The sequence below is a fragment of the Ovis canadensis genome, chromosome 13 (assembly GCF_042477335.2).
Source record: "Ovis canadensis isolate MfBH-ARS-UI-01 breed Bighorn chromosome 13, ARS-UI_OviCan_v2, whole genome shotgun sequence".
NCBI lineage: Eukaryota > Metazoa > Chordata > Mammalia > Artiodactyla > Bovidae > Ovis > Ovis canadensis.
This window is the reverse complement of record NC_091257.1, coordinates 52,540,172-52,567,970: the sequence shown is the minus strand read 5'-3', so window position 1 is coordinate 52,567,970 and position 27,799 is coordinate 52,540,172. Positions and strand designations below refer to the sequence as shown.

Here is a 27,799-nt window from a genome sequence, read left to right as displayed (position 1 = left end):
ATCATAATAAACTGTGGAAAATTCTGAAAGAGATGGGAATACCAGACCACCTGACCTGCCTCTTGAGAAACCTGTATATAGGGCAGGAAGCAACAGTTAGAACTGGACATGGAACAACAGACTGGTTCCAAATAGGAAAAGGAGTATGTCAAGGCTGTATATTGTCACCCTGCTTCTTTAACTTCTATGCAGAGTACATCATGAGAAATGCTGGGCTGGATGAAGCACAGGCTGGAATCAAGATTGCCGGGAGAAATATCAATAACCTCAGATATGTAGATGACACCACCCTTATGGCAAAAAGTGAAGAGGAACTAAAAACCTCTTGATGAAACTGAAAGTGGAGAGTGAAAAGTTGGCTTAAAGCTCAACATTCAGAAAACGAAGATAATGGCATCCAGTCCCATCACTTCATGGGAAATAGAGGGGAAACAGTGGAAACAGTGGCTGACTTTAGTTTTCTGGGCTCCAAAATCAGTGCAGATGGTTATTGCAGCCATGAAATTAAAAGATGCTTACTCCTTGAAAGGAAAGTTATGACCAACGTAGATAGCATATTGAAAAGCAGAGACATTACTTTGCCAACAAAGGTCCGTCTAGTCAAGGCTATGGTTTTTCCAGTGGTCATGTATGGATGTGAGAGTTGGACTGTGAGGAAAGCTGAGAATTGAAGAATTGATGCTTTTGAACTGTGGTGTTGGAGAAGACTCTTGAGAGTCCCTTGGACTGCAAGGAGATCCAACCAGTCCATCCTAAAGGAGATCAGTCCTGGGTGTTCATTGGAAGGGCTGATGTTGAAGCTGAAGTTCCAATACTTTGGCCACCTGATGCAGAGAGCTGACTCATTGGAAAAGACCCTGATGCTGGGAAAGATTGAGGGTAGGATGGCATCTCTGACTCAATGGACATGGGTTTGGGTAGACTCCGGGAGCTGGTGATGGACAGGGAGGCCTGGCATGCTGTGGTTCATGGGGTCGCAAAGAGTTGGACACAACTGAGCGACTGAAGTGAACTGAACTGAATGAGCTATGTATTTATCCTAGACTCTGTCTTTCTTCAAGTTGGTTCCGCTTAAGACTCAGAACCGATAGGGGCTCCACAAACCAGTTTGTTTTACTCATACATTTTTCTCCTAATCTATGTTAATGAAACTATATATCTACTTGGAAACCTGCCTTTCTTCAAGATTCATGTCAATAGTTTTATGGCCTGGGATGACTCACCTTGTGCCAATGTTATTCTCTAAATGCATGTTGTAGGTGAAGGGCCTGGTTCCAGTTTTTGAGTTTTGAGACATTCCCTTTCTCTAATTAGCAGACTGCTAGTAGCTAATGACTGAAAGTTGCTCAGTCATGTCCGACTCTTTGCGATGCCATGGACTATATAGTCCATAGAATTTTCCAGGCCAGAGTACTGGAGTGGGCAGGCTTTCCCTTCTCCAGGGGATCTTCCCAACCGAGGGATCAAACCCAGGTCTCCTTCATTGCAGGCAGATTCTTTACCAGCTGAGCCACAAGGGAAGCCCAGTAGCTATAAAACATCTGGCTAAAGACTAGCAGGGGAATACTCTTTCTGCCCCCTTCTGATGTCATGTCAGAAACTTTATCTCTTTTATACTTTAATAAAATTCTATTACACAAAAGCTCTGAGGGATCAAGCATTGTCACTGGCCCTGGCTTGAATTCCCCTTCTCCAGAGGCCAAGAATCCCAGCGTCTTTCATGGCTCAGCAACAAGCTTCAACTTTTAATATAAAAATATCCAATACAATATTGTAAAATAATTAGCCTCCAATTAAAATAAATAAATAAAGAAATAAAAATTTATTATTATTAAAAAAAATTATGGCACAAATTGCTTACAATTGGCTAATGTAAATTTCCAGCTCAAGGCTGGTACATTGGCTCCATGTACTCTCAGCACATCACCTGTGCCAGGAGGTGGAAATCCTTCTCTGAGAAGCTTGAGGTTGAAGTGAGTTGGTCCCTTCATCCTACCCAATGCCTAGTGACCTGGAGGAATGACTACCCTCCCTTGTGGTCCCCCACCACCGCCCCCACCAGGCCCTGGCCCAGTGGTGGTATCTGCTTGCAGATACTGACGAAGCCAGCCTGATACAGTTTGCCTTTTCCCAGACACTTAATTACACTAATTTTTATTTTCTAGTCACCTTGACATCTTAATAGAACACAGATATACTTAAAAAAGTCATTGTATTTGTATTATGAAAATCATATTCTTTGTAGAATGACTGGAATCTAGACTGTGAAGAAGAGAATAAAAACCCTATGTAGTCTTCCATGAATATAAAATCACTGGTAATATTTGGTGGATTTCTGCCAGTTATATATATATGCAAAGCATAAGAACAGGTTTAAGAATGAAAATGGGATCATAAAATCCATCTATCTCTGTGGCTTCTGCTTAAAATATATTTCTCACTTACAATGACATTAACATTTCCTTACATAATTATACACCATAAGTTTTTATTAGTCTTCTTAGTTTTTATTAGTCTTCTTAGATAGCCATTCCATAGTTTATTTACTCTTTTTCTTAGATATACATAGAAGGCTGTTTCTAAATTTTAAAGTGCTGACGTGAACATGATTCTATATATGTCTTTGTATTTCTATTTATTTCCTCAAGCAGAGTCTTTAAAATAGGGAATGTAGAGTGAAAAGTAACAAATGTTTGAAGATTCTTGACCCATGGTGCCATATTATTGGTTTTATAAGGCTTAGTAATAATCTATATTTTCACCAGTACCACATAAGAACTCAGTATTCAGCCCATCTGGGTCAAGATTTAGAATCATTAAAAAAATAGTTTTGCCAGCTTAGTGAACAAAAATGAAACTCACTGTTTTGAGTTTTGTATGTTTTCACCATCAGTTGAGTTTTTCTTTCTCTACATTTACTGCTCATTTGTATTCTTTATAAATACCTTAGCAAAGCACCATGTCTCCAAAGATAATGTCCTATGCATATCTTTTCTTTCATATCTTTTTTTAGTTGATTTGTTAGATTTAATTTCTTCCTATGTTAAAGAATTTAACCAAACTTTTGTCATCAAATATTGCATATGTATTCATACACATATGTAGATATACTCTTTTCTTTTGTATTTTGCCTGCATTTTGACTTGTAGAAAATGTTCTCTTTAATTACTTTAGTCTGTTTTTTCACACCTAATTTAAATAACATAAAAAATGTATTGACTTACAAGTACTGCTTTTTTGTACTCACAGTTCATGGAAGAATTATATTCAAACTACTCATAAATACCTTTGACATTTGTATGCTTCCTCACAAGATCACTGGTTACATCTTGGGTCACTGAGCAGTTTTTCTGGGCACATTATTGTGCTTTTGAATTGATTGCCAAGTATTTCTAGCTGCCTGCTGTCTGGGCCCATGATAGCATCCCCTTGTGGTTGGATGGGATCCTGTAAGACATTCTGAACCATTTACTGGTCAATGCCAGACCCACAGAGCTCTTCCTTCCCTCTGCACAGTAAACAGCAATGTTTCAGATATCAGCTCTGACCTCCAGGAGACTGTGGTGAGCAAAGCCTTCTACTGACTGATGGAGGAGTCACTGATTGAGTAAAAACCTGTGTGCTTTCAAACCTCTGAACTTTGGGGGCTGTTTGTTATTGCAGCATCCGAGAGCCTCTCTTGACTGATATAATTGGCCATGTTCAGTTCCACTCAGTTTATATAGATGTAACATTAAAAACATACAGCATTTAAAAAACTCTCTGGGGACTTCCCTGGTGGTCCAGGGCTCAGGACTCTGTGCATCCAGTGCTGGGGGTCAGGGTTCCATCCTTGGTTGGGGAACTAGGATCCTGCATGCTGTACAAAAACAGGCTCCCCTCAACTGAAAAACCCCTCTGTATCATGCAGTCTCTGAAAATTTTATCCTGAGCCATAAGTAGCCATTTGTATAATATTAGCACAGTTCCTATTCTCACTTTTCCCTAGATGTATATTCTGACTCTTGACAACTTAACCACCTACTGAATTGCCTTTTTTTTCTTTTTAGTGTGAATAAAAACCTTTTAATTTGAAAAACATTAAGCGTCACAAAAATTAGAGTACCTAGTATAATGAATCCCCATGTATCTATTGATCAGCTTTGACAATGACCAGACTTGCAGAAATTTTGAAAGGTTTCATGAGTAATATTTATTACTCTTTATTGGGGGTAAATATGCTCTCTTGTATGTTCAGAAAGTCCCTCTCTGGCATAATATCAGGGACTGAATTATATTTCTGTGTAGCTGTTTTATGTTTTCATACTTTATTCACTTCCTTTCTGCACATGGAGTGTTGGGGGTGTGGGGTGAAGTCACACAGTGCTTTAAATGAGGATGATGGATGAGTGGTCCCCTCCTGGGAGCGTGGTTAACTTCCAGAGAACAGCAGGCCATACCTATAGGGAGAAGTGGTTGGTCCCAATTTCTGTGGCTTCAAAATCAGCTGCTGAGACCAGGACTTGGGGGTGACCTCAGGAAGCACATGTGAGTACAAGGTGGGAGTTGGGGAAGGAGTGGGAGAAAGGCCAACCACGGGTGAGCTGATGAGGAGCCCCCCCAGCCTCTGGAAACCCCTGAGAACCTTCCCGCATGATCTGGGCTGTGTGCACGGGGCCTGGGACAGCCCCCACAGTGCTATCAGGTCCCAAGTACAAGCGGCACTGGGAGAGGCCAGCTAGTGATGGGTAGGAAGCCACACCTGGGCAGGTGCAGCCAGACCACCGGACCCTAGTGTCTGCATGGTGCCCCACGGGTTCCTCGGAGTTCAGCAGGAGTGGGTGGGGTATCTGAGTCCCAAGAAAGCCAGATGAGGATGGCACTGTAGCCTCTGCTTGTACCCGTCACCCGAGCCTGCGTTTCACTGCACCTGCGGTTGCCTCTAACTATGGTTCCTCCTGCTGTACGTCCACCGTGGAGGTCAGGCTCCTGGGCCATCCTGTCTCTTTCTAACAAGATCCAGACACACTGTGATGAGCCTTTCTGATGTCATGGGGGCTGTCAAAGGCTGACATTCACATCAGTCTGTGAAGCAGGTAGTTGGGTTTCTCCCTGGGTGCAGGTAATCACCACCATCAAGAAGGCTTATTTAAGGGGAGTGGTAGCCGCCTTGGTTTGTTCAGAGTTGGGGAGTCCCCAGGAAGTGGGGCTCTCGGTGCTAAAACCCGGAAAGCGTTGAGCAACCAGGGTTGTTGACCACTCCATCTGAGGCCGGCTGGCACTTGGGAAAGGTCACTAAAAACCCACCAGCTTCTGCTCCCGTTTCTCCTTCTCAGAAATGAAAGGAGGGGTTGTAACTGTGATAAGCATTCTATACAGCGGCAGCTGCCACTCAGTTGGAAACCTCTGTCTGAAACCTTCATTTCAGAGCCTTAATCAGGGCTTGGGGAGGAGTCCTGAGAGCTCCTTGGCACGAGGCGTCATTGTGGCCAGAGGCCCGGCACTTGCATCTCCATGTCCACCCGCTGCTCTGATTAAATTTCAGCAGGGTCACCAGGCTTCTCCTTGCTCATCCTGATTAATCACTGTCTCCCTGGGAAGCCTGCCCGCACCCCACCACCGCTTCCTGGAGGGTGCCTTTCAAGCCAGGGTCTTGCAAGTGACCCCATGTACAATTCAGTTCCAAGATCTGGGACCTGTGTCTGTGCTCTTTGCAACCCTCCTTGCCATGCTCAGGAAATAAGCATTCAATGCTTTGCCTCATCTGGGCCTCAGACATTTTCTGTTGCTTCATCTTTAAATATTCCTAAGGTGTTCCCTCTGATAGCAACCCTGAGGTGTGATTAATAAGAGGGTGGGGTATAGTCATCAGAGCCAAAGATGGGCCAGGGTTGCCCTGGGTACATTTCCTTAAGATGTGAAAAGAAGTTCGTGAGTCAGTTGTCACATTCGAGAGCCTCCGGTGGTCTCTGAATTCCTCTTCTGGTTGTCAGAGTGATGTCACATGCTGTGCTCTGTATCCACAGCCCTTTGTTCTCCATCAGTCTCTCTGCCAGGGCTACACCCTTTTCTAACCAACAAATGCATTACCTTGTTGGTCCTTTATTACCCAGAGAAAGATGACTCCAAGCTCAACCAGGCTTTGCCGGAGCTGCACTCTGGAGATTGTGGCAGATGGTAGTGGTTGTCGCCCGCAGGCCTTCTGCCTCATGGCTGCTTGCGCACTGGGGGTCTGCAGATGTCAGCGCAGCCAGGTCTTGGTGTAAGGGATTTCTCCCAAGAGGCTGAAGGCTGCCTTGCACACCTGCCTCTGGGCTGAAGGTACCACTTGGGAACCACCTCAACCACTGACTTTTCTGCCAGCTACCGTACTGCTGGCTTTGGCGTGTGTTATGCAAAGTTTCCCAGTTTTCCCATGGGATTAAGCTCCAGTTAATCCAAGCTGGGTCCCAGCTTCAGCGGTAGCTGACTCGAAGACAAATCCTTTATTGGCCCCTTTCTTCCAGGTTACACCTCCCCGCTCACTCCTGGCGTCCCATTCACCTCCCAAAGTAACCACTTGAACTCAGCTGTTGTCTCAGGGTCTGTGTCTGAGTTAGCCTGAACTGAGAAGTCAGTTCCTGGCTATCATAATTCAGGGATCTCTGTCTGTCACCTACTCTCATATGTAATGTGAAGAATGTCTTTACTGGAAATTCAGCACGTAGACTATAAAGAGGAAAGATGGGAAACAAAGGGGGAAAGGTTTCCCTCTCTTCCTTCATGCCTGCTCCTTGCTTCCTCCCTGAAGTGTTTACTGAGCAAATTTAGGAAACACTGACTGAAATCCCTAAGGAGCCAGGTAGGTGATGTGCATGTGAGAAGAAGGTATCATATGATTGGGAGTGGTGTGGTTTGTGGCACATGGTACATTCCTGAAAATTCTCTTATCCTCTGTTTCCTCTTTTTTAAAAAACAATTTTTTAATCTATTTATGCATTTGGCCACCCTATGCGACCCACAGGATCTCAGTTCCCCAACCAGGGATTGAAGCCACGTCCACTGCAGACTCCCACCAAACCTCAGGGTAAGTCCCTCTTCTTGCTTTTCATCATTACGATATTGGTGAAACAAACCTGTCTGCAAGATGCTAAAATTCAAAGACAAGCATCAGAACTGCTTTAGTGGAACAGGTAATTGTCTGACACCTTTGTTTAGGTCCAAGTGAAAGTTGCTCAGTCGTGTCCTACTCTTTGCAACCCCATGGACTATAGAGTCCATTAAACTCTCCAGGCCAGAATACTGGCCTCCCTTCTCCAGGAGGTCTTCCCAACCCAGGGATCGGACTCAGGTCTCCTGCATTGCAGGCAGATTCTTTACCAGCTGAGCCACCAGGGAATTTGTTTAGGTAGAGATCACCTTTCAGAGGGTGCTTTCCTTTAGACTAGACCAGACAGCTGAGTAAGCAGGAGAAAGGCTGTGCTCATGTGTAACACCCCATTGCTCACACAAGTCTGTAAACTTGTCCAAAAATATTTTTACCTTGAAACGAGGAAAGAGTCTTTCCCAAGGTTTGAGGGAGATTCAAATGAGAAGCTGTGTGTTTTTCACCACTCTCCACTTTGTAAAATATTTACATGCTGTTGTCTGACGGTATGTCATAACAATTTTTTTTCTCTAAGTTTCGGCATACTTGGCATGCTTTGCAGAAGGATCACACTTGAAAGAGCCTTTTTCATTGCAGCAGGGGACATCGCAGATGGAAGAGGGAGAACTCCCCTGCCCGGGGAAGTGATGGAGCCATTCAGAAGCTCCTGGAGAATGACAGGAGCTGCCCCAGGAGGCCCTCCACTGAGCCCATCTGCGTTGTAAATTCTGACTGAGGCCAAATGTCACCTCCTCCTTGACTCTCCTGGCCTCTGGGTGTCAAAAAAAATGCCTCTCTGTGAAAATCCGTGTCGATGGGGAGGGGCGTCTGTTCCCCTGGGTCCCTGCTGTCACCTGATCCTGGGCTTGATGGGCAGCCTTCTCTCTCCTTCACACCGTGAATAACTCAATAAGGAAGTAGCTGTCTATATGTCAGAAGTCTCACCCTGTAAACACCTAAGGGTCTGGGCACTGAGATGGGGTAGCGGCATCACTTCCTACCCCACTACCCAATGCTATCAGTAACCCCCTCTGTATACTGCACTCTGCCATTCCAGTGTCAGGGAACTTCGTAGCGTCTCAGACCAGCCAAGAGAGGGGACAGGGCACTACATCAACCCGAGGGCAAGTCCTGTCCTGGGAAGAGACTAAGATGACTTAGACAAAACGACCAAGTGCCCTGAGGAGCGGCTGCAGTGGGATCAAGGGTGAGTAATCCAGTCCCTTTCAGGGACAGGTGGACACACCTAGCCTGAAGATCCAGTCCCCTGCCTTCTAGCCAAGGCCCAGGGATTGGAGCAGAGACAGTCTCTCCCCATGATCCCATCTGAATTCTCGGACCACAGAGTCCACAAGCCCAGGGAAACCTGCTGCTTTATACCTTGGAGTTTGGGGGCAGTTGATTAAGGGTCCCTAATGACCCTGACAAACACTGGTGGTTTGCAGGGCACCTCCCAGGGCCCAACACTTGCATGTCTGTCTCACAGCTGATGGGGACCCCAGGAGAAATGCACCCTTGTCACTATATTACAGGCAGGCACACGGATACGCTGTGAGGTCAGGTCACTTCGGACAGACACTCAGACCCTGAGCAGCAGACCAGGGGCCTGAACCCAGGGAGACTCTGCCCCGGTGCCTGGCTATGTTAAGTAGCAGTGGACTCTGCCCTGAGATCCCAGGGCCACCTCCTTCCCCTCCCCAGGGGCTGCTGACCTGCTTCAGCGACCCCAGGGCTCTGGCTGCCTCCCTTTGAGATGCTGCTTTGATCCCTTCTCCGTGGCTCTGTCCATTCCTGGGCTGATCCCCGGGACGGATGGCTGAGTCCAGCCAAGGGAGCAGCTGGATGCAGCTCCCCTGCTGTGCCCGGAAGTCCCCTGGTTTGCACAAAGATCCATCTCTCCTGGGGCTGCTTCCAGCTATGCCTGTACGGTGTGGGTGCTAGCCCAGCCCCTCTGCGACACCCTTGTTCCCCACTCCTCTTTGCAGGGGCCAGGGTAGCCTCGCCCTCTGAAGGGCCTCATTGCCCCCCTTTGGCTTTCACAGGCGACTCCTCCAATAAGTCTGCACCTTGAACCCCATTTTGGGGTCTGTTTCTCAAAGGACCTGAGCGACGGCACAAGGTGTCAGTTCCCAGCTCCACCCCCGCCCTGCCCCTTGTTCCACTCCATCATTACTTCCTCTCATTCCCCGCCCCCACACACCTCATCCCACCCGGTCCCATTCTGCCCCATTCCCGTGAGGACACAGGAGTGACCTTACCTTGTTCACGCCATCCGCCATCGCTTGGAGCGTGAGCTCCCGGGGCCCATCCACTGTCTTCCCGTTGTCGGTGGGGCCCCAGCTGGCGCTGTAGATGTCGATCAGCTGAGGCATGTGGCTGATGGAGGAAGCCTCGATGATGTCCGTCATGAAGGGCTGGTCCAGCATCCGGATACCTGTGGACACGCGGGGGCAGGGAAGCACTGTGGGCAGGTCCTGGGTTCACAGGAGACAAGGTGGGGAAGGGGGCTAGGTCCTGGATGTGGCTGGGGGGTCTGCCACAGGTCCCTGAGCCCTGGAGGGGCGACCCTGAGTGCAGCCTCACACAGTGGGGTGATCGGGGGTCAGGAAGGTGCACAGAACCACCCACCCCATCTCCTTGCACCTCACCCACCCCTTTTCTTATGTTCCTATTGGGAGGCAATTTTATACCCTTGACAAAGGTTGCTAGAATTCCTAAAGGAGGCCAGTTTCTAAGTGGAAGCTTGCTCCAGGGACTGGGAGGACGGAGGACACCTTTCAAAGGAGAAGTAGACCTACTGTGCATGACAGTATGGCGGGAGGCAATTGCTCTCAGATAATTGAGGAGAGATTCTAGAGGGCAGAGGGCAGAGATCAGGGGACAGGGGGCAGAAGAGGGTCAGGTCTAAGAGGAACTCTCAGTGGCATCATAACTGAGAAGGGGCTTTGGGGTCACAGAAATGTCCAAGAGGTAATTCTAAAGTATATTTGAAATGGGTGCAGAAGACACCCCTTTCCCCCCCGGGTCACCTTTGTAAAGTTTGTGCTACCCAGATGCCTGGAAGGAGTGACTTCCTGCTGGGAGCTTTTCTCTGATTGTGTGATTGTGTGTCTGTGTGTCCAGGGACTCTGGAGGAAGAGGTCCTCTGTTCTCAGGCCTGAGCATATGGGGAACTGGGGTTCACAGCAGCCCCCCTCCCTGGGACTGCTTAAAAAATACCTCTTGGGGGTTCACCGAGCAGCAGCCAGCGGAAAGGGGCTTTGTTCCTTCTCCGTTACCCTCAGAATATCGGCTGTTGGAAGCAGTGTTGTTCTCTGCTCCATACACTGTTTCTAGTCAAGGAGCCTAGAGTGTTGGTGAGTGTTGGTCAGTCTTCTCACTGGAATTTGGAGTGAAGGCCTGAGCTGTACACAGGCGGAGCCTGGCTTCCCACAATTCTTACTTGTCCCCAGTGGTCCGAGGACTTTATTACACAAGGGCCAGCCTGAAACGTGGTGTGTGCACCAACTCAAAGAAGGAAGAGTCATGTGTGTTGGCTACCTGTGTACATGACACCACTTCCTAAAATCGACAGACAGTTCCTGAGAACTGACTGCTGAGAGCTAAGCAAAGTTAGAGGCCCGCCTTGATTTTCCTTTCTAGTTGCAGGGAACAGCGCTACCTATCTTAAAGCCAATTACAGGGTCATCTGGAAAGTATTTCCTAAACACTGTGCCTGGGCCACTGTTTAGTTGATTTTCCCCCAAACAGAGATAACAGGTCCAGACTTTTCCATCCTCTACGCATAAATCAGGTCACCATTTTTGCCAGCGTTAACTAATTATTAGTTAACATTCTTTCTCCTGGAAAAAAATCTCCTACAGAATAAGCATAGTCTTTGGTTTGAACTTTCCAGAAGCTAAGTTTTATGGTTCATTTCACTAGGGATAGAAAATCCAAAATTCCACATTTTGCTCTTGGTCCAACTATATTCTGCCCATTAAGAAAAAAAAAACCTATTTAACAAAGGTGGCCAACAGTTTATGGAATCAACTGAATCCACAGCTTCTTCTCCTAAGTCATATCCACTTTGTGGAGGGGGAGACTTTGCAGGGAGACGGGATTCACTGCCAGGAGAAGGCTCAGATGGTCTTGAAGTCATCCAGTGCCCAGATGACCAGCCCTGAGCAGCCTGCCTCCACAGGAAGAGAGCAGAAGTTCAACTCCGGCCAAAGTGGGCCTGGACTGTCCCCCCTGAATCTTGTCACCAGCTGGTGCCCTTTGCCCTCTCTCTGCAGCTCCTGTGTTTGCCTCTTTCCCTCTTCATCCCACCCTGGCTGCCTTTGTGCCACCCAGAATGCCAGCCTGTTGTGTGTTCATCTTCTGACTGCTTGGCATCTAGGCGGGGATGGCCACAGGCTGGGAGCCAAGTTCTCATTTGTATTCAGGGGACAGGGCCTGGGCATTTTTTAAATCTCATTAAGCCTGGGAGGAATGAGGTATGCATGAATTGAATGAGATACAGATTAATGTTTGCAGGCAACAGCAGCATTAGGGGCCAAGACCAAGGCTCAGGGTGACCCAAGGGTTTGTAGGGAGGGACTCTGTCCAATGCTCTAGGAGCTACCGAGTCCCGGCAGGGGGAAGGGAGAGAAACAGGGAAGCCCAGGGAGCCAGGACTCAGCATCCTAGCATCTGCAAAATGCTCTGCTGGCTGATGCGACGTGATGGCAAGACGACAGGCACGTCAGCATTTCTGTCCCCACCATCATGACTCGTGGTGACTTGGCGGTTCCCTCCTCCCTTTCAGAGTCTGAGCCTCTTGCCTGCTGCACTGCTCGATCGCAGTCCTGGGCTCTAGGGCCTCCACAGCCCAAGGATTTGTGCTAAATCCTCTGCCTCTCCTCTTGTTATGAAAGGTGAGCTTGTACGGAGACCACAGCAGGTGCATAAGCCTACCTGCTCTGCCTTCAGAGGAAGGCAGGTAAGGCCAATGCCACCTGGCCTGGCCCCCTCCTGGGGCTGCTCTGAGGGGCTCCGCAGAAGTGATGCTACAGGACCCACCCTTGAGTCATCCCCCTGGCATCATGATCTGATATTATTGTGTCTCTTTGCTCCCGGTCTGGGTCTGCCCCTTAGACTCAAAGCTGTGTGAAGGCAGGCATCTTGTCTGCTGGCTCATGGCTGCATCCTCCCACCCTCAGCAGGACTGGCATCTGGTAGACCCCCTGGTCATGACTGCTGAGTCCTGGAAGGGACTGGAGGCATGAGACAGTATCTCCCAAAAGGCTTGATGCAGTTTGAGCATGTTTAATACTCCTAGAAGTAAATATCTGACAAACTTGCAAGAAATATCAATTGAAGAGTTCATTATATTTCACGTCCATTTATTGGACTTTGTGAAATCATATAAGACTTTTTCAATTTTGATTATTTTGTCTTGATCCCTTTGACTAAAGATGCCAAACGTTGGTTTAAATGCTAAAACTAAGGAAAGAAATAGGCTGTCTTCTTAAAGAGTTATTTTGATAAGTGTGTTAGTCGCTCAGTCATGTCCGACTCTTTGGGACCCCATGAACTTGGGGTTCTGGTGGAAGCCCCACCAGGCTTCTCTGTTCATGGGATTCTCCAAGCAAGAATACTGGAGCGGGTTGCCACTGCCTTCTCCAGGGGATCTTCCCGACCCAGTTATTGAACCCAGGTCTCTGGCATTGCAGGCAAATTCTTTACTGTCTGAGACAGCCATGTTTAAAATTTAAAAAAATGGAAATTAACTTTTCTCTTCAAAACTTATAAAGTAAATAAGTGGATAAGGAAATGTAAATAATTAAACTTAAAAAAATTGAAGTTGGACAGCATCACTGACTCGACGGATGTGAGTTTGAGCAAGCTCTGGGAGTTGGTGATGAACAGGGAGGCCTGGCACGCTGCACTCCATGGGGTTGCAAAGAGTCAGACATGACTGAGTGACTGAACTGAATTGAAAGTTTTGAGACAGTGCTAAGACTTTGGGGCATCTCAAATGTACAGGTCTGCATGTTACAGAGAATGTATAGGAGTTGGACTGATTGGAATTTTCCTGCCTTCCTGCCAAGTGTTACCTAGAAGAGGTGGAAACAACTGTGCTCATGGAATAGGCAACAAAAATCAAAGAGAGAGCTCATCTTCAGGAAGACATTTCTAAGAGTCACAGGCGCAAAGGCAGAACAGACTTCCTTGTGAGGGAGTGACTTCCCCATCACTGAGGGCATGCAAGCTGTTGCTGCATGTTAATTCAGGGGCCCAGGCTGCTCTGGGTGCTACATTGTCCTACAGTTTACTAGCTGTGTGGCCCCGTGTTCAATAGGGATAATAATAGATAGTAAACATGTTCGTGTTCTACCAGGTGGTGCTAGTGGTGAAGAACCCGTCTACCAATGCAGGAGACCTAAGCAATGCAGGTTTGATCCCTGGGGTGGGAAGATCCCCTGCAGGATGGGGTAGCAATCCATCCCAGTATTCTTGCCTGGAGAATCTCATGGACAGAGGAGCCTGGCAGAGGAGTCCATGGGGTGGCGAAGAGTCATGCGAAGAGTCAGACATGACACAGTCATGCAAAGAGTCAGACATGACACAGTCATGCAAAGTCAGACATGACGGAAGCGACTTAGCAGGAACACATATATAAAATACACAACAATGTGCGATAAAGTTGCAAAGAGAGTAAAGTGAGTAAAGGGTTTTGCATCCTGCCTGACTTGTTGAAAGAGTCAAAATGCTATTATTAGTGTTGTTATCATTATGTAAATGCCAGTGGGTCTTCAGGATAAGGCAATTTAGAGCCCCTACAAGGAAATGACAGTCTACCTCAATATTCTTGCCTGGAGAATCCCATGGACTGGGTAGCCTGGCAGGCTACAGTTCATGGGGTCGCAAGAGTCAGATACGACTCTATAGTCCATGGAGTCGCAAGAGTCAGACCTGACTTAGCGACTACGAGAGAGAGAGAGAGAGAGAGAGAGAGAGAGAGAGAGAGAGAGAGAGAGAGAGAGTGAGAGAGAGAGAGAGAGAGAGAGAGAGAGAGAGAAGAGAGCAAGCGCCAGAGCCCCTACAGTCCAAAGGGCCGCAAAGAGTTGGACACGACTGAAGCAACTTCGCACACACAGAGTTCCTTCAGGACGTTGCCCCGCTAACTCAACACCTTGAGACTTGTGGTGATCTTGGTTGGCCACCAGGTGGCGCCCCAGACCCCAGCTCAGAAAGCTCCTGAAAAGATTGTCTAGAGGGTATAGCTCGCTTAGAATGAAAACCAGCCAACTTTTGGAATTGATAGCTCATTTAGAATGAAAACCAGCCAGCTTTCGGAATTGATTCCTTATTTAGAATGAAAACCAGCCAGCTTTCGGAATTGATTCCTTATTTAGAATGAAAACCAGCCAACTTTTGGAACTGATAGCCAGGATGAGCAAAATGTGTCGCCAAGTCTGAAAGGTAGAGTTCTGCTTCTGCTGTGATCCCTGAGTACCTCTCCAGGGGTTCGTCAGCAAGTGTTCCTTCTGCTCCTCCAGCGGAGTCCAGAGGCCCCTGGGATGTCTAGATGCACACAGGATGGGACTAGACCTGCCTGGCTCTGAGCACTTAGGACCCATAGGAATGGATACAAAGGAGCTGAGCTGGGTTAAGGGAGTGGAAAAAGGCGGCTCCTTTGCTCAGGGTCTCTGTGTGGCTGCAATGCCTCCCACTGGCTCTGGGCCTAGTTTCTGGATTTTCAGAGCATTGTTGTGAGACCTGTGAGCTGTCGGGGTTCACAGACACCAGTCAGGTTCTGTCTTTGAGGTGCCAGGCTGCATTCGCTTGCCTTGGGGATCGGAGGTCAGTCAGAGGCTGGCACACCCCACCTGGCCCTGCTGGCCCCGTCTGGGGTGAGTGGAGGGGGGGTCTTTGCCTGGGCGTGTCCTCTGCCTTGGGGATGGAGCTCAGTCCATGTGAGCTGCAGGCTGGAGAGGCCAGGGGTTCATGGCTGAGGACCCCTACCTCTCCACTGAAGACAGATGGGAGTTGATGTAAACTCCCAGCCTCCTCCCCTCGGGGAGGGCAATGCTGAGGGGGTGTCCCCACAGTCCCCTGAAGCCCCAGCTCACCTACACACCTTCTGTTGGTCCGTCTTCCCACTATCTTCCTTTCTCTTTCCCTCACTGGCTTCCCAGAATTGCCTCCTAAATAAATTCCTTGCACCCAGATCCTTGCCTCAGGTTTGCTTTTAAGGAATTCAAACATAAAGAGCCAGAGAATTAGGTACTTTGGGGCTTCCCTGGTGGTTCAGATGGTGAAAGAATCTGCCTGCACTGGAGGAGACCTGGGTTCAATCCCTGGGTCAGGAAGATCCCCTGGGGAAGGGAATGGCTACCCACTCCAGTATTCTTGCCTGGAGAATCCCATGGACAGAGGAGACGGGTGGACTACAGCCCAGTAGGGTTGCAAAGAGTTGAACACAGCTGATCGACTAACACTCAAATGCTTTCAGAGCACAAATTACGAGAGAAAAAGAAGCCAATGGAGAAACAGACCCCAGTGGATCCCAGAATGCCGTGAACTAATCGCAACTCTTCATTTTTGCAGTAAGTAGTTTTAAGAATCCCTTGTTTAAAAACCCAGTTACTGTGGGCATGAAGAAAATTTAAAAACTCTTTGGAAAACCTCACTGTGAGTGAGGAATCCAGGTTTGAAATTTTCCATTGCTTCCACCCTGTCTTGTGAATAGGAAACCGCCGCTCCCCCCTTTCAGATAGCAGCCGACCTGTGAGCCTGGCTTATCAAATATTAATTGGGTGCTATATTTTCCCCTGAGCTCATAGCAGCCTCTGACGTTTTGCTGCCAGCTTTTTGGAGGCTCACCAAACACAGATCGCTGAAACCCGAGGGGCAAAGCCTCCCCAGTTACATTTCAGAACGCTCCAGATGCATTCTTCTGTGAAATTCAGCACCCACCTCAGGCAGACCTTAGCAGACAGTGCTGAAGGAGGTTAATGATGGATTTGTATTGGTTTCTCTTGCTTTATTTAGGTCCCTGGAAATGCAAGTGTCAGCACAAAGTATGTTTATGGCTCCAGTAAATCACCAGGAAAAACACACACACACACACACACACACACACACACACACATAGAGATGGTTGTAAAAAAAAGAAAAACAAGGTTGGGTGACTCAGCCTGAATAAATTAAGAATCAAATTTGATGCAAAACTTGGAATGAATGAGGAGCCACTTCCTTCTCTAGTATCTTATCCCCTCATTCGTCTTCTCTCTCCCTTTCATTTTTGGCAGGGGGAAGGTGTTGCTTTCTAAGTTTCTAGTTAACTGCCACCCTCGGTTTCTAAAGACCCCATAAAGGGGAATTTGCTAAACATCTTTCCTGTAGAACTTAATAAAAAGATTCTTCTAGGTGGAGTATTTTCCCTTAAAAATGAGATGCTTGGTACAAACAAAACAAGCCACCAAGAGCATTTTGAAGAGTTTGGAGTATGTTTGCAATAATTTGTGCATTCCTCCTCGTTTTCTACCATCTTTATCTGAGTTCTATTTACATCTTATGGATACGTGGACAAAACTATACTTTGAAAATATAGGGAGCCCTCTTCCACTGTGGGTGGGAATGCAAATTTGTGCAGTCACTATGGAAACCAACTAAAACTCAAACAACTAAAACTAGAGTTGCCATATGATTGAGCAATCCCACTCCTGGGCATATACCCAGACAAAACTGTAACCTGAAAAGATGCAGGTGCCCCAGTGTTCATAGAAGCATTATTCACAATAGCCAAGACATGGAAACAAACCTAAACGTCCACTGAAAGTTGAATGGATAAAGAGATGTGGTGTATACATATATATACACACACATACACATAGACGGGACTACTACTCAGCTATAAAAAAGAATGAAATCGTGCCTTCTGCAGCAACATGGTGGACCTAGAGGTTATCATGCTAAGTGAAACAAGTCAGAAAGAGAAAGGTAAGCGTAACATGGGATCACTTATATGTGAACTCGAAAATACCATAGAAATTAACTTATTTATGAAATAGACCCAGGTTCGCAGACGTAGAGAATAGACTTGTGGTTACTAAGGGGGAGGGTATTGGGAAGGGGAAGGACTGGGAGTTTGGGATTAGCAGATGAAACTATTATATATACAATGGATGAACAACAAGGTCCTGCTGTATAGCACAGGGAACTATATTCAGTGTCTTGTAATAAACCATAATGGAAAAGAATATAAAAAAGAATATATGTATGTGTGTATATATGTATATGGGCTTCCCTGGTAGCTCAGCTGGTAAAGACCCCACCTGCAATGCAGGAGACCCTGGTTGGATTCCTGGGTCGGGAAGATCCCCTGGAGAATGGATAGTCTACCCACTTCAGTATCCTTGCCTGGAAAATCCCCGTGGACAGAGGAGCCTGGTGGGCTACAGTCCATGGGGTCGCAAAGAGTTGGACACGACTGAGCAGCTAAGCACTTATGCATGCGTGTGTGCGCATGCGTGCACACACACACACACACACACACATGTGTAACCAAACCACTTTGCTACACACCAGAAACGAACACAACATTGTAAATCAACTACACTTTGACAGAATTTTTTTAAACGATATTGAGGATACTGATACACAAAGAGGACAGACAGGACAATTCCATTCACATGAAGTTCAAAAACTGGGAATAACCCGTGTTTGCTGTTAGAAGCCAGAGTCATGACTGTTCCTGTGTGTATGGGCAGCAACTGAGGGGTACACAAGGAAGGCTTTGGGGTGCTGATACTGTCTTGATTCTTGATGGTTAAGTGTGTGTGGTTGGCTTGTGAAACTTCATTGACCTGTGGGCTCATGATCTGTGCACCTTAAAATTTTTAAAGTTTACTGATATTACCATACAGGTTAAATTAAAATTTTTTTTTTTCCACCCTTGCTAAATTGTACCAACCCTGCTCTCTTGCCCCACTGGGAGTTTTTGCTGGGCCCTGGCCAGACGGAGACTGGGTGTGACGCCTCCTGGGGATGTCTGGCAGGGACGGGCCAGCCTACCTGCGACCTTGGAGCCGTAGGCCACGCCGACCCCGCAGATGTTATTGTTAGCAGCCGCAGAGACCTCCCCGGCACATCTCGTCCCGTGGCTGCGGAGAGAAGTGAAGATGGGTCAGACAGAGGGTCAGACGACTTGGAGAAGGTTTCTTAAATTGTCAGTTGAAGCAGTTTGATGCTTTTGAGTGGTTCTGTTAGCCTGGAGCCAGTCCAGGCCACTGCATCTTCCGTCTGAGTCTCTCCTCTCACCCCTTTCACCTCCCAGCCTGTGAAGAGTCTCCTCGGAACATTTCAACCTTGAAAGGTGATCTCTACTTTAAAATCTAAAGTGTCTTCCTGCAGAAGGCAGTCATAGGCTTTCTGCGAAGAGGGAACATGAGATTCACAGGTTGGTGCTGGTCTAAATAGCTGACTTTGTTTTTTTTTTTTTTTTTTTTTTTGAACAGCTAGAATTGTGGGCTAGTGTTTATTTTCAAGGCTGGTTCTGGCCACCAGGCAGTGAATGCTGCCTGTCAGCTGTGGGACAAAGATTATTTACCTTTGTTGGATTCTAGCCTCCTTTAAAGCTTCCTTGGTGGTTCAGACAGTAAAGAATCTGCCTGCAATGCGGGAGACCTGAGTTCAATCCCTGGGTCTGGAAGATTCCCTGGAGAAGGGAACTGCTATCCACTCCAGTATTCTTGGGCTTCCCTGGTGGCTCAGACAGTAAAGAATCTGTTTTCAATGCAGGAGACTGGGGTTCAATCCCTGAGTTGGGAAGAACCTGTGGAGGAGGGCATGGCAACCCACCCCAGTATCCTTGCCTGGAGAATCTCTCTGGACAGAGGAGCCTGGTGGGCTACAGTCCATAGGGTCGCAAAAATTCAGACAACGCTGAGCGACTAAGCACAGCACAGCTCCTTTAAGATTTGTGCTACAGACCCCCACCTTCCTCTGGGAACCAAAAAAGCACACACTGGCAACATTTCACATTCAATTTCAAGGGCTCCACAGAAACTTTGAGGCTGACCAGATTAAGAACCCTAGACAGTCATTCGATCCATCTTTCTGAAGTTTGCTGGCCTGAAGCTTACAATTCTGAGCAAGGCCTTCTTAGGGCTCATGTTCTAGATACTGTCATACGTCCAAAGGCAGAACAGACTTCGTTGTGAGGGAGTGAGTTCCCCATCACTGAAGGCATGCAAGTTGTTTGCTCATGTTAGTGCAGGGGCCCAGGGGGCACTGGGAGCTACATAGTTCTGCAGTAGGCACCGTAATTTCATTAAGCTTCTCCCTTCTGCTCCCTTTTCCATTAGACCGACGGGATCCAAACAGTTCTCCCTTCTGTGAGCACTTCCCCTCCACTGAGCAAGGCCACCTGCTGGCTGGCTTGGGCCCACGGGATGCAGTGGAGTGCGCAGAGGAGCTTGGGCATGGACAAGGCCCCGAGGGGAGCATGACCGGACAGCACCTGAGGGGAGGCCCCTGGAGGTCTTCTTCCTCCAGACCCAGCCAATCGCCCCATCAGCAGCACATGGAGAGAGACAGGTGCCCCACCTACGTTAACAGCATGATGAGCAAGCAAGCAAGCGTTTGTTCTCTTTTAAGCCACTAGGTTTGCGGGCCTTTTGTTAAATGGCAACAGAACCAAGCGTAAGCTTGAAGTCAGTCAGAATGTGTGTTTGGACTCCAAACAGCATCCCAGCTGTGGAGGAGCCTAGTGTTCATGTCCTTGCAAGCCACCAGCCCCACCCTACAAGGCCCTCCTAGCGCTCCAAGAAGCAGCCAAATTTGAAGTCAGCTGGAACAGCATCTGCTTGGCCCGTGGAGGTGATGGCAGTGAGGGCTGCCTGCTTGCTATTTACACGGCGGGTGCAGGAGGGCACGTGGGGAAGGGGCTTATTGGCTGCATAGCCCAGAAAGTCCTGCTTCTGCAGTGTAGACTGGTTGCTACATTCTCCTGGGACATGCAAACCTACCACATCAGTCCATTAAAAGAAATCACATCTGAGGATTGAAATATACATATTTTCTTTCTCTACATGAACAAAAGCAAATTCTGCCTCCATGAAGGTTACACACCACAGGGACTCCGAATTCCCTCGGGAACAAGAATGACTATGGTGGAGGAGACCTCAGCATTGCCGTGGAGGGAGCCCAGCTCTGAGGGGTGAGAGGACGACCAGCCCCCTGCCGTGGACTGAGCGTGATGTGCTCACTGCCTCTGTGGCCTCACCGCCGGTACTCCTTGCGGGGGCAGGCACTGTTCTATTTTGCAAATGTCCAAGTTGAGTCTCAGTGGACCTGGGCCAGGTCTGAGACCGAGGCTCCCTGGCGCAGTGAGACTGAGACTGGACCCCCCCTCCCCACCCTCCCACCCAGGAACAAACCTTCTTGCCCTAAAACTGCTCATGGAAACCTGGAGGATGAAATCGTGCAAACTTCCTTGAGCAGACTAGAGACACTGAAGGCTTCTGTGTCTTTAATTTTGGCTTTTAAATGGGAAGATGCCTGTCATGGTTCCTCCACAGGAACATTTGGGAAGAAACAGGTTTGCCTGTTTGCGACCCCATGGACTCCAGCCCGCCAGGCTCTTCTGTCCTTGGGATTCTCCAGGCAAGACTACTGGAGTGGGTAGCCATTTCATCCTCCAGGGGATCTTCTCAATTCAGGCATCAAATCTGCATCTCCTGCATTACTGGTGGATTCTTTACCTGCTGAGCCACCGGGGAAGCCCCCTGGATACACAGTCCATGGAATTCTCCAGGCCAGAATACTGGAGTGGGTAGCCTTTCCCTTCTCCAAGGGATCTTCCCAGCCCAGGGATTGAACCCAGGTCTCTCGCATTGCAGGTGGATCCTTTACCAACTGAGCTATCAGGGAGAGCATTGCTAAATTAGGCGATGACAATTAATTATAAGTGGCTGTGGCTCCCTGTTGGTGATACCAGGCCTCTTCACCAGGCCCGGGGCCTCTGTGGACTTCATTCCCGCAGCCTCAGATGTCTTCCCCTCAGTCCTATTTTCCTGATCATCTCAGGCAAACATCCTCACTCCCCCGAATGTTGGGAAAATCATTTTCCAATTCCATATTCACCTGGCCCCTCGGCTTTCAAGAACATTCAGTAGCTCCATTTTGCCTCTAGAAAAAAACATGATCTGTCAAAAGTGGGAATAGCTGTTGGTGGGGGTGGGGGACACCTATGGTGGCTTGTTTGGCCTCCTCTGACAAAGGTCATCAGGGGGCAAGTGGCAGGAGTCAGGGGTATGTCATGTTGCCAGAGTAGCCTGTTCTTCTGCTCCCCCATGTCCAGGCCCCTGGCAGTGTGGTCTTCTTGCTCCTCCATGAAGAGATGAAGCTCATTTCTCTCTTGAGTCTGGCCTCATGACTTGTTTTGTCCAAAAGGATGTGGTGGAAGAGATGAGCCTGGCCCCCACGAGGACCACAACTGTTCTTTCTCCTGAAACTTCCCAGGTGCCATGTGGACAAGCCCAGGCTGCCCCATTGGATGATGAGAGACCATAACCCTTCATGCTGGTCACCCCAGCTGATAGCCAGCCATCCCCCAGAAATGTGAGAGGCCAATCTAAGCTGGCCAGTCCCCAGCCCACCTGCCATCCGACCGTGGATGCACAGGCAGCCAGATCAACAGACCTGTCCAGCTGACCTGCAGACTTGTGAGCAATGTCGGTGCTTATTCATTCTGGGATTTGTTATGAGGCATTATTAGGCAATAGATAACTGATATGCTGGACAAGCAAGGCTGGAGGGATAACCGATTTAGCTCAGTTTATTATTTTAAAAACAGGAAATATTGAAAAAGTATAGACAAATTCAGTGAATAACAGAATGAATCTCAGATGGCCAACACTCAAGTCTATCAAAGTCAAGGGCTTCTCATAACTTAGATTTTTTGTGAGTATACTATGGTTTATTCATCAGAACCCTATTAATAATAGACATTTGGGTGTCTCTTTTCTTCTGTTTGGAGAAGGAAATGGCAATCCACTCCAGTATTCTTGCCTAGAGAATCCCATGTACAGAAGAGTCTGGCAGGCTCCAGTCCGTGCGGTCTCAAGAGTTAGACAAGACTTAGCTACTAAATGGTCTCCATTCTTTTGTTAAATACAAATGATTAACGTTGTGTATACATGTACGGTTAATATTTTACCATATTTGATTAATCATTTTTGTGAATGAGTTTAAAGGAAAATATAGATGTTATTTTCCCTCAAATTGTTTAATATATATCTCTAAAACATGATGATATCCTACATAACCACTAGAGCATTATCACACACATAACATAATTAACAAAATGGTAGTTGTTTTTCTGGGAGAGCAAAAAGAGAATCATTCACAGCAGAGACTTCTCTATAGACTGTTCATGTCAGCTGCCTTCATTTACATTTTATGTATCTTCAAAAAAATTGTTCCGAATTCTGTAAATGGTTCTCTATTTATCCTCCGTGTTGCTGATTCAGTAGTCTGTTCTATTGCATCTGCTTTCTGATGCTTCAAAATTATTTTGGCTAATGTTTTGATTTTAAACAGAATGTGCTATTTAATCAATAAAATATTTTCTTTTTTTTAAAGATGAGAAGGTCATTGCTGAGGTGCAAAGGATGAAAACTAAGGCAATGGTGGTGTGCAGAGAAAACAGGAAATTGATTCAGAGGACAGTTAGGGATGTTGTTCAGAGAACTTTAACTTATAACGAGCACTTCTACTGTGGCTCTTTTGAGACACCTTCAATTCTCCAGGGAGGGTAGATGAGCTCTCTTTTGATCATGTACCCACCTGTATCCTATTGTAGTCCATATGGTTTTAATTTTAAAGAATATGCCTTGAGGAAAATGAACCCTTGAGGGAACAAAGGACAGGTAAAGAATATTTACCTTATTTGTCATGGAGACACTGGTCACAGAAGAAAGTTAAACAGCAGAGCAAATATGTAGTGAAGTTATGGTCCACAGCCCAATTCCCACTTTCCTGAGCAAAGCAAAGTGTGTGGTTCTGAACACAACACGTTAGGGCATCCTAGACTTCACTGGGGCTAAAGGAGTCAGTAATTACAAGGGCACATCCCTCTGTCTTATACTGGCAGAGATTTTTTAAAGAAAAAATTTGGCCTTGCTGTGTGGCTTTTGGGATCTTAGTTCCCCAACCAGAGATTGAACGCACACTCTTGGCAGTGAAAGTGCCAAGCAAGTCCTAACCTCTGGACCTCCAGGGAATTCCCTAGATTTTTTATTTTTTATTTTTAAGAAATAACAAACCTCAAAAGCTCAGATGAGAGAATGGATGTCTGAGAAAAAATAGCAGGAACATTCATTTATCCCTTTGGCATAAACTTTCCTCACTTTCTGTCTAGGTGGAGAACCTCTGATTTAGATCCTATAGAAATTCTCTCCGTGAATTTCACAGTTACATTTTCTGGTGCTTAGAGGATGCCTACCATTTGCCACACTGTATCAAGTCTGTATGCATATCCTAGTACCTCAGGCAAACCTTCAGGGTGGAGTTTAGTCGCATTTTACAGATAAGAAAAACTGATTCAATTCAGGGATCTCTTATTTCATACCAAGCAATTAATAATATACTACTGCATTTGTCCATTATAATCTACTGAATTTTTCTCTGTTAAGAATAATTACCACCTCGGGACCATAAAATCCCCCTAATATGGTGAACAGTTTCCAAAGTAGAAATGATTATGCCAATATATCTCTATTGCAATCCATATCACTCTCTCCATTACTCCCAAATCTGCACTATGTCTGTTTCTTTTAGTTGAAGGGGAAAATTTAAATGACGAAAACTTGTATAATCCTGGTAGGGGAATAGAAAAAGAAAAACTCAGAACTTTGTGGTATTTCTCCAGTGACTCAGAAAGTGTGAAAGTATTAGTCGCTCAGTTGTGTCCAATTCTTTGCGACCCCATGGGATGTAGCCCACCAGGCTCCTCTGTCCATGGGATTCTCCAGGCAAGAATACTAGAGTGGGTTGCTGTTCCTTTTTCCAGGGGATCTTCCCGACCTAGGGATTGAACCTGGGTCTCCTGCATTGCAGGCAGATTTTTTACCGTCTGGGTCACCGAGAAGTCCTAGTGGAATTTCTTCAGTGGCTCAGAAGAGCTCTCCGCGTTCAGCTGTGTTGGATTTCACCGTGCTTTGGTTTGGATAGAGAGAGGGTTGATTACAAGCAGCAAACTTTGAGCTAATATCAGCTTATGAGGTAGTCTCAATGCTCACATGAAAGAAAAACTTAGATTAAGTCTTTGAAGGCAGTTTGGATTTTATTATCCAGGAGGTGATTTCAGAATTAGTCCATGAAGATGAAATGGAAAGATGTTCATCTATTTCTAAACCATTTAGATGTCACCAGGGTAAAGTATTGGTTTCTATCACTGTGCTAATAGCCAACCAGAGAGGACATTCTTCTCACATGTTCTTTTTTGGCCTGTCGCATTGGGTTCTTCAAAATGAAATATGACTTTTAATTTAAAAAAGTTAATCACTGAAAATCTTTCTTATTTGAAGGTTTAACTAATGCTATCAATCAAATACATTCACCTAGAGATAGACGATCCTTCTCATCCATTTATCCTTCCTTCCCTTCATTTCGGCTGTTTGAATAATAAATATCTTCTCTCTTCCTGAATTTATAGTAAACTTTTTGTAACCAGGAATTGCATCAAATCCAGAATCTCTTACTCTTTAGGGTGTAATGGATAGAGCACGCTGCACCTGGTGATGCTCTGTAAATGTTGCCGATGGTGGGGATGACATTTCAGTGGTACACGCCTGTCAAAGAAATGCTATGCAAGAGAGATTTTTATGGACAGCAGCATGGTAATAGACTTCGGATCTGCAATGCATCACCAAACACTGACCTAAAACCCAGCAGGGTTGGAAGATTATTGACAAAGCATGGGCTGCAAGCCTAGGGAGAAGCTGGCAGCCCTCAAATGGACAGATGTCAAGGCCGCTCAACATCTTGGCCCGGCTGAGAAGGTGTGCCACCCATCCATCAAGCAGCCAATCAATATTTATGGAATGCCAGCAAGAAAAAGATGTGATGCTGGATCCTGACCAATCAGCTGTAGCTGGGTTGCGTATTATGGAGGCTTATTAAATATGTGTTATTTCTGCCTGCTTGCAGTTCGGCTCATTGTTGCTACTGTGGCTACTATTATTATTTTGCTTGGCCCAAGTCTGTATTTCTCTGACTGCAAGCGAGGAGGAAATTATACTCCTTTTCCAAATTCCTCAACTGTGTTTCAAATACATCCCTGGAGCGCAGATGCCACATGTAATTACTAAATGGTTCACAGTAGAATAAATACACTTTCTCTGCTGAAAAAGGAAGAAACCAACAAAATCAAATTAAGCACAGGGCAAGGGGTTCTAATACACATCTCCTCTAAAAGCTGTCCTGCACATGTATGAAGTTTGCCTTCAGAAAAAGTCCTTGGCTGTAAATTCCCACTGGCTATCTATTTTACACGTGGTAATGTATATGTTTCCATGCTACTCTCTCCATTCATCCCACCCTCTCCTTAACTTTCCACGGTGGTGAGGAGACCGTGATGGAGAGCATGAGCTTTCCTGGGCAGCTACTCCCTCGGAGTTCTGACCAGCCTCTGTGGCCAGGGGGTTTGGCTGGAGCTGCGACAGCAGCAGCAAGCTCATTGCCAGTCAGTACCTGTCAGCCCTTCGTGGGCGTTTTGATGCTGAAACTGTCTTATCCAAGAGCCCGAGTCTGCAGAGCAAAGATGGGGTGTTGGGTTTTATGCCCATGCCCAGAAGACAGCGAGTGAGTGAGTGATAGTCACTCAGTTGCTTCTGACTCTTTGCGACCCCATGGACCATGGCCCATCAGGCTCCTCTGTCCGTGGGATTCTCCAGGCAAGAATACTGGACTGGGTTGCCATTTCCTTCTCCAGGCCCAGAAGAGAATGCCTGAAGAAACTGGCAGGCCTCGGGGCTACACAGCTGACCAGAGGCTCATGCCTCCTGGACAAGAAACATTGCTCTGGCCAGAGACAAGGGCTCAAGGCTCTCAGAACCTCAGGCAGCAGCATGCCTGGAGGGTCTTTTCTGTGCCCACCCCATGTAACCACAAGAGCTCTTCTCTTCTCCTAGCAAACCAATTGTCCAAACCTTTCATGCCTGCCTCCTCCACAGAGCCTTCTCGGATTGCTGACTTGTGCGCCAGCCTCTAACTCCCGGACCAGTTATCCAGCTACTGAACACATCTGTACCCCTTGCCTCTGCTTCTTTGCCTAATTTCTGTTAATACCCTATTCACCCCAGAATGCACTCACCCCTCCTCCAAAGTCTGCCTAGTACCTTCGTTTAGATCCGGGACCAAAAGCCACCTCTTCAAGGAGGCCTGTCCCCATTTCCCCAGGCAGAGATGGCAAGAGTTTTGCATTTCCCCACACTCTCCTTTACTGTGAGGCAGTGCTTGTAACCATCCCCCTCACTGGTGGCAAGTCCTGTCTCCTGTCTCACCAGTTGTGTGACCTTGCACACATGACTTAATCTTGCTGTGCTTCAGTTTCCAAAATGGGGATTATAATGTCCACACTTATTTCAGGAGGTTAGGTTGAGAATTAATAGACACAAAACATGAACACAGTGCCTTAAACACATGTGGGTGTTAGTCATTCAGTCGTGTCTGACTCTGTGCAGGCCCAAGGACTGTAGCCCACCAGGCTCGTCTGTCCATGGGATTCTCCAGACAAGAATACTGGAGTGGGTTGCCATGCCCTCTTCCAGGGGATCTTTCCAAACCAGGGATTGAACCCAGGTCTCCTACATTTCAGGCAGATTCTTTACTGTCTGAGCCACCAGGGAAGCCCAAGTGACTGCTTAACAGGCGTTATGCTTCCTTGCGTTGTTTCAACCTTGGGTATACTTAGCACTCAGTGATTCAGGCTTCTCTGGCCTCCTCACGGGACATTGCAGGCTCCTCAGAAGCTTATCCACCAAAACTAATAGCTTCATGAGCACCACACTAAAGCCCCAGTTCTCTTTATCTCTTTTTATGCCCTATGACTTAATTTTAAAACTTTATCACTCTTTTTAATGTTTTTTATTTATTTGGCTGTGCTGAGTCTTAGTTGCAGCAGTGGGATCTGGTTCCCTCACCAGGGTGAGCCCTGGGCCCCCTGCATTAGGAGTGCAGAGTCTTAGCCACTGGACAACCAGGGAAGTCCCTGTGCCCTTTGCCTTTAAAATCTACTTCTTGCTATAGGAAACATCAGAATACACAAAACTAGAGTGAAATGTCTTGTAAATATCACCATCCAGCTTCTATGATTATTAACTCATGGCTAGTTTTATTTTCTCTAATCCCCCTCACTCTGTTTTCCTCTTCCCCAGGCCCCTAGCTATACTGAAGGAAATACTAGGCATAACATTTCTCCCAAGGGTGACTTTTTAATGAACTTATCCTATACTCCTGGGAAGGATGATATATTCACATTCTCCTTCTGCCAAGCAGGAATCACCTCCAGGATTCCAGCACCCTACTGTTTGGACCACAGACCCTCCCAGTGCTATGGGCCTGAACTTTGACCTGCCTTCCTCCCATAATCACTTTCAATAGTAGTTTTTATTTATTTATTTTTAATTAATTTTTTAACTGGTTTTGTAAACCAGT

The 27,799-nt window shown here is 46.8% G+C and overlaps 1 protein-coding gene across 2 annotated transcripts in view; it reads right to left on the bottom strand.

Moving 5' to 3' along the window:
* LOC138417851 (neuroendocrine convertase 2) overlaps positions 1–27,799 on the bottom strand; it is a 238,392-nt gene that overhangs the window by 20,403 nt on the left and 190,190 nt on the right. For both annotated transcript variants that reach the window (XM_069548862.1, XM_069548863.1), the window contains 2 exons: positions 18,152–18,240; positions 9,364–9,539 (listed from right to left, as the gene is read on the bottom strand). In XM_069548862.1, the coding sequence (XP_069404963.1) occupies positions 9,364–9,539; positions 18,152–18,240 (265 nt within the window). The remainder of the gene's footprint in view (positions 1–9,363; positions 9,540–18,151; positions 18,241–27,799) is intronic.